At 44.7% G+C, this 12,348-nt stretch overlaps 1 protein-coding gene across 2 annotated transcripts in view; it reads left to right on the top strand.

Moving 5' to 3' along the window:
- The first annotated feature begins 1,417 nt into the window (after positions 1-1,417).
- Positions 1,418-12,348, top strand: part of ESYT1 (extended synaptotagmin 1) — a 141,122-nt gene continuing 130,191 nt past the window's right edge. For both annotated transcript variants that reach the window (XM_033937188.1, XM_033937187.1), the window contains exon 1: positions 1,418-1,788. In XM_033937188.1, the coding sequence (XP_033793079.1) occupies positions 1,507-1,788 (282 nt within the window). In that variant the 5' untranslated portion in view covers positions 1,418-1,506. The remainder of the gene's footprint in view (positions 1,789-12,348) is intronic.

The following is a 12,348-nucleotide window of genomic DNA, read 5'->3' as shown; positions in this document are numbered from 1 at the left end:
GCAGCTGCTCAAGGCCACAACAGGATCTCTGCAGCAAGACTGGATGGATTATTTACAAATTACTCAAATCTCAGTTTGGCAGCATTAGTTGCATATCATTTCTGACCACAAATCCTGTTCTTCTCCCCTCCTACTCTTTTCTCTCTAAAATAATGGCTTCAATAAGGAAATGCAGCACTTTTATCTGGCAAAAAAAGACAAGTACTACGGAAATCTGAAAATAAGCCAAAGGGGCTAACAGCCAATTCATAGAACTGGGCATCCTGCCTTGCAAAAATGCAGAAAACCAACCCAGCAAGAAAAAATTGTGTGTGTGAACAAAATGGGAGTTTTATAGGTTCAGGAGGTCAGCAAGTCAAAATGGAAGAAATGTATTACACTCCTAACCGAAGCTAAGCTAGGCAGGACACGTCCTTACAAATGCACGAGTTGACATTGTTAAAAAAATGTCAGGCCCTGCCATCATGAAAAAGTCTCCTAATGCGTGGCGTCCCGGAACTGCTGCTGCCTCTGCCAGGAAAGCTTCTAACGAAATGAAAGGCAGCGGCGAGAAAATCAATTAGAAGAAAGCAGACTCTCCCCAGACTCTGTAGCATAAAGGGAAAAGGCATCCAATTTCTACTTTATGTACAATGCTCTTCTTGCAGGCTTGCTTGCTTGCTCGAGTGCCAAGTAGCTGGATTTAAGGCTAGATTTACAAAAATGTGCGATTGGGTTTAGCAGGCGCTACTGCTGGGAACATGAATTATTAGTACATAGGTCCTAGTTGATAAAATAGAGTTGGTGTGAAAATAACATGTATTGGTTAATGCATGTTAGTTATACGGTAACTTTCAATCAATTTAACTATTATTAGTCTAGTAATAAGTGCATCCAGCGTATTATAGACTGGTGCACGTCTATCTATCATTACTGCGTTTTTTAATCCTACCAACATTTCTATCATCCCCTCAATAGACCCCCTTTAATTCCCTTCATGGGTGATGATAAGTTAAGACTTTCCTTTGCCCTATTTGATTCCACCTCATCAGCCCCCTTTAATTCCTTACATGAGCACTGCTCTGACTCCCTTTTGTCCTATGTGTTAGATTGTAAGCTCCTCTGCGCAGGGACCATCTCTTGCCTGGTAGCACTATAGATATAATAAATCGTTGTTGTTGTAGTAATGGTAACTGGAAAAAAGGAGACGGCCAAGTGCTAGAAATCTCAGGGATCACCGAGAAACAAGAAGGTCCGGAGGATACCGCCACACTAACCCACCTTTCGCCTCACCAGCTGCCTTGAATCCTTTCCTTCTCCCTTTGGGTGGAGCCCTAGGGGCAGCGGCCGAAGGAGCCCCGTCCCCTGTCGTTTTCTAGCCAATGAGCGACGTGGAGCGGCGGTCGCCCCGCCCCTTTTCCTGGGCCAGCCTGGCTCGCGGCCGTGGTGACAGCCAGCTCGGTGTGCGCGTCTTGCGTGCATCCTTCGGATAACGGGCGGTGTGGATCCCGGGCTTAACGGGTCGAGATGGATGCGCAGCCCCCGGCAGCGGCGGGCGGGAGCTCGGAGCTGATAGCCTTTCTTCTGTCTGTCCTGAAGTCGCTGCTCTGGCTGCTGCCCGTCTACCTGGCCGGCTCCATGGGCTTCAGCGTGGCTTTCGTGCTGCTCGGGCTGCTGATCTACCTGGGCTGGAAGGGGATCCGAGAGGGCAAGGAGCAAAGCTTTAGCTCGGCCCAGCGAGTCCTGGCCACCGAGGAGACCATCACTGCCAAGAGCAGTTTCCACTCCAAGGCCGAGCTGCCCTCGTGGGTGAGTGTGTGGGAGACAGGGCTCGGCACTGGCGTCCGCAGAGCCTATAGGCTGGCACCGATTATTCAGAATAGATGGAGCGGCACAGGTGGGCCACAGGGGCTATGGTCCTACTTTTTTTTTTTTTTTTTTAATTGCCCTATAGGGTGTCAGGAAACAGAGAGGAAGGGTACGTGCTGAGCTTGGTTTGTCTGCCTTCTCCATTAAATAATAATAATAATAAAGTTCTACTGCCCCGGATGGAGCTATAGGACTGGCAAAACCAAGTCAGACTGGACAAAAACCGGCTACGAACGAGCCAGCAGCACACACTGTCTTAAGGCTTGAAGCTGTCTGTTTATTGACCGATTCTCTCTGTTCCTGTTATCTTGCCTGTCCTGTTATCTGTGTCTGTCACTGCCATTTTACCTCTGATCTCTTTGACATTTTCTTTTCATCCTTTCTGGTACTTTCAGTTACTTATATTATAAAGAGGTACTGTAATGGCATCTGGCATTTATCACGGGTTAGGTGAGAGGGTAGGGTAGCTTAATTTTAGGAAATTTAAATAAAGCAGTCCAATAAAATGCCCCGCCCTTTGAGCAGATTACTCGGAACGAGCCCCCTCCCTTGCCCTTACACCATGGGGCAGGGGAGATTGCGGGGTGAATTTGTAGTGATCCTTGCCCCCAAATGGTTAACATCTGGATATAAAGAATGAATTCCGCAACCCGCTAGCCCTCTTCTAAATCGGAGCGGGAAAAAAGCGTCCCTCCACCCAGCTTTCCAGCTGTAAACTCGAGTTTCTGCAATGCGGGCGGTGGGGGCCAGGGCGGCCCAGATCGTCAGCAGAGGTCTGCCTCGCTGTGTTTATAGATAGGAGCTCGCGTGGCAGCTGTGCTTTTTCCCTGGCATTTCCAGCGGTGATGCAGTTGGGTCACGTGGGCGGGAGTCTTTCGTTCATCCTCTGCTGCTGCGGACTCTTGCTTTCCGGTCCTTTTCCGATCTGTTTTTATCCCCTCCTTCTCACCCACCCGCCACTTTTTTTTTTTTTTTTTTTCTTTTGTTCAGCAGGTTTGAGGAGGCTGCGGAAAAGCTGCAGTCAGTGAAACTCAAACTGATCTTTTTTTTTTTTGGTAACATTTCCATGTAAAGTCATCACCAGTTCATTTCTCGAGTCTTCCTCCAGGGGCAGCCTAGGGGGTCCTAGAGTCCCTCCTTTACAGATGTGAGGCTGCATCTGGTGCCAGAGGAGGCTGCGCAAGGAACGCACCAGCGGGGCACTTTGCAAGATGGTTTGCTTTTGGAAACTTTTGTCCTGCAAATCTGATGGCGCCCGAACTTTTTTTGAAGGGCCCATCCACATCGCGTGGCACACGCCTTTTTTTGCACACTCTTTGATCTCAGTAAGAAGAGGCAGAAAGATAATTGGAGAGAACTGACTGTTCCGTTAGGACTAGAAAAAAAAAAAAAAGGCAGCGAGCGGTGCTGGAGGAAAGCAAATTAGTAACCCGCCATTTCCTAGTATTTCTGCCACTATGTTAATTTATTTTACAGTTTGGTTTATTTTATTTTTTAAATCTGATATATTGTTCAGTCATTTCCTTCAAAAGTCAGTTGTAAGTGAACTGCCAAAATCTAGCACAGTCTATATTCTCTCTTTGCTTAGGGGCAAAGTGTGATGCCACTAAGAGAGAAAGGCCTAGGGGCAGTGTATTACTGTACTATTACTCAGCCCTGGAATAACCATTAAGCACATGCTTAGAGCAGGAAGGAAAGTGGGCCCCACAGAGCATTTTCTGCCCAGTTATCATGCTCTTAATTTTTTTTACTGCTGTCTGCCATGCCCATTATCCAACATGAATTTTAAAAACCCAGTAATTAATAATTTTTATTGGGTTTTATATAAAAAAATACCAAATTACATTACTGATTTCTATTCCACCATTACCTTGCAGTTCAAGGCGGATTACATCCAAACTAAAACAAGAATTACATTTCAACTTTGAAGTAATAGATAATAATAATAATAATAATAATAACTTTATTCTTGTATACCGCAATACCGTGGAAGTTCAATGCGGTTAACAATAGAAGAGACTGTACATTTACAGCGATGATACATATTATAGTGTTGTTACATTTACAGAGATGTTACATAAATAGCAGTAATAAAAAGTCATATACTGAAGAGGAGGCTATGCATATACAGCGATGTTACATGTTATAGCGGTGATACATTTACAGTGATGTTAGATGTGAGGCAATGATAAGGCAGGGCAATTAGATAAAACAGAGATAGAGTAAGAGAGGCCATAGTGGCTTGGGAGGGGGGCGTAGTCAGAGGGCATGGAGGCATATCGAGGTCAGGAGGGTGCAAGGAAGGGGGGGGGAGGCAGCGTTAGCGGAATTTGTCGAAGAGGTAGGTTTTTAGTGACTTCCTGAACAGGTGGTAGGGCGGGGAGTTGGAAATGAGGGCAGTAAGGCAATTGTTCCATTTGCCCGCTTGGAATGCTAGGGTTCTATCAATGAATCTCTTGTAGAGGCAGCCTTTTAGGGAGGGAAAGATGAATAGGTGGGCGTTTCGTGTGCGAGAGGGGCCTGCTATTTCAAGGTGCTCAGACAAGTAGATTGGGGAAGATCCTGTTAGAGTTTTGAAACAGAGGCAGGCGAACTTAAAGATGATCCTTGCCTCTACTGGAAGCCAATGGAGATTAAACGATGAGATAAAATTTTAAGGGAAGATACCTAAGTCATATAAAGTATGCATCTGATAAAGGTGAAAAAACAAATTTCACTGGTTTTCTAATTATAAATACAGTATATATGATGTTTTGTTTCATACAATAATGATATTTCTCTTAAAGTCTTAGGCCCCCTTTAATCAAGCTGCGTTAGGAGCTTTTACCACAGCAACCAGCAATAAAAATCTGACGCAGCTTGATAAAAGGGGCCTTAATGTCTTGTCAGTTAAGCAGTGGAATATAGCCTGACCAAACTCAGAATTTTTGGCTTCTGCCAAAACCAGACCTGTAACCAAAATTGGTTGCTTGGTTTTTGCAGAAATTGAACCAATAAATGAAAAAGCTCCCTCATACCCATCCAAAATCCTACCCCTCCAGTGGCAGTGGCCCCCCGTGATTACTTCCTGTCTCCCACAAATACATTTGGCTCTCCAGCCCCCTTTCCCCCTCCCGACATTGGTTTTCTCCCCGGGCCTACATTAGGAAGCCCTGGTGGTCTAATGGTCTCTTCAGGAAAAGGAACAAACATAACATTTTATTTGTATATCACAATACACCGTGAAGTTTGATGCAGATAACAGGAGTTAAGTAAAGGACCATACATGTGAGGTGAGGATACAAGAACAAATAACATAGGATCATGACAACTAGGTAAGGATATACCAGTAAGTACAACTAGGTGAGGATATAAGTACAAATAGTACAGGATCATGACAAGAACATAAGAAGTGCCATCTCCGGAACAGACCCTAGGTCCATCAAGTCCGGCGATCCGCACACGCGGAGGCCCCGCCAGGTGTACCCTGGCATAGTTTTGGTCCCCATATCACTCTAAGCTTCTCATAAGGAGATGTACATCTAACTTACCCTTAAATCCTAGAACGGTGGATTCCACAATTACCTCTTCTGGGAGAGCATTCCAGGTGTCCACCCCTCGTTGCATGAAGCAGAACTTCCTGATATTTGTCCTGAACTTGTCCCCCCTTAGCTTCAGTCCATGTCCTCTTGTCCGTGTCACATTGGACATTGTAAATAATTTTTTTCCCCTGCTCTATTTTGTTAGAAACATAGAAACATAGAAAGATGACGGCAGAAAAGGGCTATAGCCCATCAAGTCTGCCCACTCTACTGACCCACCCCATTAAGTCTGAGTACTAATGACCTAGTTCCTTAACTCGACCCTCACAAGGATCCTACTAGGGCATCCCATTTATTCTTAAAGTCAATAACGCTGGTGGCCTTGATCACCTGCTCTGGAAGCTTGTTCCAGTGATCTACAACCCTTTCTGTGAAGAAATACTTCCTTATGTCACTATCGAATTTCCCTCCTCTGAGTTTGAATGGATGTCCCCTTGTGACCGAGGGTCCCCTGAGAAAGAAGATGTCTTCTTCCACCTCGACACGTCCCGTGATGTATTTAAATGTCTCAATCATGTCCCCCCTCTCCCTGCGCTCCTCTAGAGTGTAGAGCTGCAATTTGTTTAGTCTTTCTTCGTACGAGAGACCCTTGAGCCCCGAGATCATCCTAGTGGCCATCCGCTGAACCGACTCAACTCTAAGCACGTCTTTACGGTAATGTGGCCTCCAGAATTGCACACAGTATTCCAGATGAGGTCTCACCATGGTTCTGTACAGTGGCATTATGACTTCAGATTTGCGGCTAACGAAGCTTCTATTGATACATCCCATAAGTTGCCTTGCTTTGGATGAGGCCTTCTCTACTTGTTTGGTGGCCTTCATGTCTGCACTGATGATTACTCCCAAGTCTCTTTCTTCTGAAGTCCTAGCTAGTGTTTCTCCATTTAAGGTGTAAGGTTTGCATGGATTTCTGCTACCGAGATGCATAACCTTACATTTCTTAGCGTTGAAGCCCAGCTGCCATGTCGAGGACCAGTTTTCCAACGTAAGCAGATCCTGCGTCATACTATCCTGCAGATTGCTTTCACTTACTATATTACATAGTTTGGCGTCATCAGCGAATAGAGTTACTTTACCCTGAAGCCCTTGCAGTCTCCTCTGTGTGGTCTGACCATCACTCTATAAAGCGGCATTATTACTTTCTCCGATCTACTCGTGATTCCCTTCTTTTCATGCCTAGCATTCTATTTGCGTTCTTCGCTACCACCACGCATTGCGCCAATGGCTTCAGGGTCCTATTGATTAATACGCCCAGGTCCCTTTCCTGTTCGGTTTTTCCCAAAGTCAAATATAACAATGGTAAGGTAATACATGAAGAACAGTTTTCGAATATCAGTACAGCTATAGATGCGGAGACCCAAAAGAAGGAGGCGAGAGAAGTGAGGGGGGTAGAGGTAGAGCGAGTCTGTGCATAGAGCTTTTACCATCGTCTTAAGGAGCGTGGGAAACATGCAGAGAGGGCACAGGGTTTAGTACTCTACTAGGAATTTGTTGAACAAATAGGTTTTAATCCTTGTCTGAAATGCATGTATGATGAAGACCCTATAATGGGGAGTAGTTGCCGACTGAAGTGGGCTGCTTGGTAGGATAGTGGTTTTGTCAGGTAAGCTTTTTTAGGTTTTCCTTGCAGGGATGGGTAGGGGGGAATGGTAAACTTAAATACTTCAGTCATGTAATTTGGTAGGAGGCCATAAAGGGCCCTGTACTTTAAGCAACCCAGTTTGAATAGTGTTTGGGCTTCGATTGGGAGCCAGTGCAGTTGCTTGTAGTAAGGCGTGACGTGGTCAGTTTTCCTTAGGCCGAAGATAAGGTGCACAGCTATGTGCTGGATTGTCAGGATTGTGTTGAAGTGTTTCTTGGGGCATAAGATGTAAATGAGGTTGCAGTAGTCTAGCATGCCGAGGATCAGGGCTTGGCACAGGATTTGGAAGAGAATGGTGTCGAAGTAGGAATGGATTGATTGTAATTTGTAGAATGCTGCAAAGCCTTTGCAAACCACAGCAGCAATTTAGTTTTCCATGGTCATCTTTCAGTCTAGAGGTCACTCCTAGGTTTTTGATAGTGGACTGTAGCAGTAGGGTTATACTCCTGATCATGATGTTTTCCTCATTGAGGTTCAAGAGGCTTGCGAGGAAGAACTTGTTTTTTTCAGGGTTTAGTTTCAGTTTGTGTTTTATCATCCAGTCTTCCATAGTTTGGATAACCTCTTCAATTCGCTTTGATTCCTTTGAAGGCAGAGTGGGTATTGGGAGGAGGACCGTGATATTATTGGCATAGCTATAGCTCTTAAGTCCCGATGAGGCTAGATGGTTCCCCCAGCAAACATAAGTATATGTTGAACAGGATCGGAGACAGTGGGGAACCTTGTGGAACTCGGCAGGGGAGAGTTTGTCATTGCAGAAGACTTGGTATGAGTGACTTTTTAGGAAGCCCCTGAACCAATTTAAGACAGGTCCTGTGATGCCAATAGCGTCCAGGTATGAAAGAAGTGTGTGGTGGTCTAAGTCAAAGGTGCTGCTTAAGTCGAATTGTAGTATAACAGCACTCTGCCCTCTGCTGAAGAGTTGGTAGATGTCGTTCATTAGTGAGGCTAGAACTGTCTCAGTGCTGAATAATGGCCGAAAGCCAGACTGGGAGTCGTGACGTATATCATGCTTTTCTAGGTAGTTGAGCAGTTGGTGATATACTAGTCCTTCCAGTAGTTTCACAAAGAAAGGGATGGAGGCAATAGGTCTATAGTTAGAAAGAGAAGTAATTGGTTCCTTGTTCTTGGTAATGGGTGTTATTATGATATGCCCTTTGTTCTCTGGGAATGTGCTGTTGTTCAGCATTGTTTGAGATCAGTTGAAAAGTAGGCCCTGAAAAGCTGGGGGAGCGAGTTGAATGATCTTGGTTGGGTAGGTGCCTAATGTGCATTGTTCATGCACATATTTGGCATAGAGTTTCTGGAACATGTTTAAGTCCAGGAGTGGATGGGGGGGACATTTCCCAGATTAGGTCTGTGAAATGGGGTTCTAGGAGGAGATTGCACATGGGTAGTTCTCAGGTGCATTGGGGGGATTGAGCTTATTGTGGAGAGACTGGATCTTTGAACAGAAGTAATCAGCAAGTTCATTGACTGGAGGAGGTTCTTCCATGGGAGCTAGGACTAGCTTTATGGTGTTGGTCAGTTTAGACACTATTCTGAAGAGATCCTTGGTGTTGATGGAGTGGTTACCCACCAGCGGGGAGTATAGGATTTGCGCTTTTCTTTGAGCATTTGTTTATATTTGTGTACTTGTTTGCACCAGAATCCCCTGTTGACCTGGGTTTGATTTTTGCACCATATCCTCTCCAGGTGGTGGACTGTGTGTTTTAGGTCGCGGAACTCTTCATCAAACCATTTGTCAGACTCGCAGATCCGTATTTTTTTGCAGGGATTTGAGGGTGAGTCTGTCATAGACTGTGCTGATTTTGTCCCAGCTAGCGTAGAAGTGTAGCGGGTCTGAGAACTCTTCATAGTCTTTGAAATTGAACCAGAAGGAGGATGCTTCAATGTGACTTCTGGTTGTATAGATTTTTATTGGCTTGGGAACGTGTTGTTTCAAGTTTAAGTTTATTTAAATATTTGATTTGATCGCAAAATCATAATCCAATGCGATTTACAAATAACGATAAAATTGGGGTAAAAAAAAAAAACCACATTGATCAAACCAGACAGTTAATACAACTTTTGACCAACCAAACACAAAAGGTAAAAAAAGAAAAAAAGGATTAAATACAATTTGTAAACAAATAAAAAGGGCATAGGTAATGAAGCAATACGATGGGGAAAAAGTTACCTGCTCAATTTTCACTTAACAGCATTATTAGTCTACTAAAGAGTATCCTGAATATATAAAATTCAAATAACTCAGTTAAAGGCATCCTTAAAAAGCCAGCTTATCAGGAAACTTTTAAACTTACTAAGTAATTTTTCTTCCCTTATATTGATTGGGAGTGAATTCCAGATTTCTGCCACAGTAGGCTAAACCGGAACATGAAGTGAGGGGACCAATCCCCATCTTGCAAAGCTATACTGGGTTATATCGTGTCAGCTTCCATGGTGGTAACAAGGTCTAAATCAGGGGTGCCCACACTTTTTGGGCTTGCGAGCTACTTTTAAAATGACCAAGTCAAAATGATCTACCAACAATAAAATTTTAAAAAAACACAACGCACACTGTACGCATAGAATTGTTAATTATCATTCCTATTCCAGAGTTTTTTCAAAGAGGTCAAAGCAGATGACTCTATGCACTGTCACCTCAGTAACAACCATACAAAAATAGACAAATACCACCCCCCTCCCTTTTTACTAAACCACCATAGCAGTTTTTAGAGCGCAGGGAGCTGCGCTGAATGCCCAGCACTGTTCTCGACGCTCATAGGCTCCCTGCGCTAAAAAAACTCTATTGCGGTTTAGTAAAAGGGGACCTTAGTGTAAAATATAGATAGCAGATATAAATTCAGACACATTTTGATCACTAAATTTAAAATAAAATCATTTTTCCTACTTTGTCTGGTGATTTCATGAGTCTCTGGTTGCACTTTCTTCTTCTGACTGTGCATCCAATCTTTCGTCCCTTCTTTTAGCCTGTATGCTTCCTCTCCTCCAGACCTCGTTTCCTCCCCCATCTTTTCCTTCCTCTCTCCCTGCCCTTTCTTTCTCTCTGCCTCCCTTTCTTTTTTTCTGTTTTTCTTCTTTCCTTCTGTATCCCTGCCTGCCCTTTTTCTTTCTTTCTCCCTGCCCTCCCCCAAGTCACTGCCACTGCCATTGGGGATCAGGACCCAAACCGCCACCAATAACCACCACCATCGAATTACGTTTAAAATTTTATTTCTGGTTTACAAAACATTGACCTTCAGTGAACCTCAATATATTGCAAAAATGATTGTCCCACACAAATCTTCTCGCTCTTTAAGATCCTCTTCATCACAATTGCTCTCAGTCCCTTCGCTAAGAGTCATAGGCACAAGACGAAATGATATATTTTCTGTAAAAGCCCCTTCAATGTGGAACTCCCTTCCAAATTTCATTAAAAACGAAATAGACCTCGTTGCGTTTAAGAAAATTTTAAAAACGTACTTATTTCAAGACGCGTTAGACATATGAAATATCATTTTTTTAGGCTCCCATATTCTTCCCATCTCATCCTAACCCATTATTACCCAATGTGCTTTCCCTTTGATGTCAATTTCTAACAAAGAACAACATTGTAACTTTTCCCCTTTCCTCCCACCCCCTCCTGTTCGTCCAATTCTGTATGTCTTTTGAGTGACTATTGTAAATTAAATGTATTACCACATTCTGATGGTTTTTAACACTGTACATCGCTTAGATATTGTTATAAGCGATTCATCAAATAAAGGTCAAACTTGAAACTTGAATAACAGGCCCGAAAGCTGACGCCGCCCCAAGCTCTCCCTGCTTCGGCCGACCAGCATTCCTCTCCCCGACGTCAATTCTGCCTTCGGGGAGAGGAAGGCTGATTGGCCCAAGATCGCGATCGACATATTGGGGGAAATGCTGCCGGGTCCTGCCTTCGCGGAAACAGAAAGTAGGCAGGACCCAGCAGCAAGAAGAGCAAATGCTTCACTAACCTGTCTCCCGCCTTAGCCCATAGCGAACGCTTGCTTCAGGGTTCTCAACATGTGCGTGCCGGCTTCCCTTCTCCCCCCCCCCCCCCCCGGACATAACTTCCGGTTTCGGAGGGAAGAGAAGGGAAGCCGGCACGCACACGTTAGAGCCACGGAGCATAAGTTTGCTACGGGCTGAAATTTCCAAGCCGGTTTTTTTTTTTTAAATGTTCAGCAGCGGCGGCAGCAGCAGATGACAGCTGGGCGGACCGCCCAGCTAAAAGGCCCTAGAGCAGGGGTGTCCAATGTCGGTCCTCGAGGGCCGCAGTCCAGTCGGGTTTTCAGGATTTCCCCAATGAATATGCATTGAAAGCAGTGCATGCAAATAGATCTCATGCATATTCATTGGGGAAATCCTGAAAACCCGACTGGATTGCGGCCCTCGAGGACCGACATTGGACACCCCTGCCCTAGAGAGAACACTGGAGAGGAAGGCTGATCGGCCCGGTAGATCAGGACGGCAGCACGAGTCTATCACGGAGCCCGGGATGGGTTCCGCGATCGACTCGCGTTGCCTTCCTGAGCTACTGGTCGATCGCGATCGATGTGTTGGGCACCCCTGGTCTAAATGGTGTCCTTTTTGGTGAGTGGGTGAAGGTGAGGGGATGGAATACCTAAGCGACTGTATAAAATTGAAGAGGTCTTTGACAGTCTGTGTGTGAATGAGTTCTAGGTGTAGATTAATGTCTCCTAATAGAAGACAGTAGGGGGAGGAGACTGAGTTTCTAACAAAAAGTCTAAGAACCCTTGTTGGGCATTGGTCCACTTACCAAGGGAGCTTAAAAGAGGGTGCATTTGAGGGGGTCTTTCAGTATGTTGTTGTAGATTTGGTATGATAGAATTTCCAGGTTGTCCATTTGCATGAGCATAAGAACATAAGAATAATCTTACAGGGTCAGACAAATGGTCCATCAAGCCCTTTGGCCTGTTCTCATGGTGGCCAATCCAGGTCACCAGTACCTTGCAAAAATCCGAAGAGTAGCAACATTCCATGCTACCGATCCAGGGCAAGCAGTGGTTTCCCCCATGTCTTTCTCAATAACAGACTATGGACATTTCCTCCAGGAAATTGTCCAAACATTTCTTAAAACCAGCTACGTTATCTGCTCTTACCACAACCTCTGGCAACGCGTTCCAAAGCTTAACTATTCTCTGAGTGAAAAATTATTTCCTCCTATTGGTTTTAAAAGTAATTCCCTGTAACTTCATTGAGTGTCCCCTAGTCCAGAGTTTCTCAACTTCTTCAAGCCAAGTACCCCCT

The sequence above is a fragment of the Geotrypetes seraphini genome, chromosome 3 (genome assembly GCF_902459505.1).
Source record: "Geotrypetes seraphini chromosome 3, aGeoSer1.1, whole genome shotgun sequence".
Taxonomy (NCBI): domain Eukaryota; kingdom Metazoa; phylum Chordata; class Amphibia; order Gymnophiona; family Dermophiidae; genus Geotrypetes; species Geotrypetes seraphini.
The sequence above is the reverse complement of the archived record's forward strand: the minus strand, read 5'-3'. Positions and strand labels throughout refer to the sequence as shown.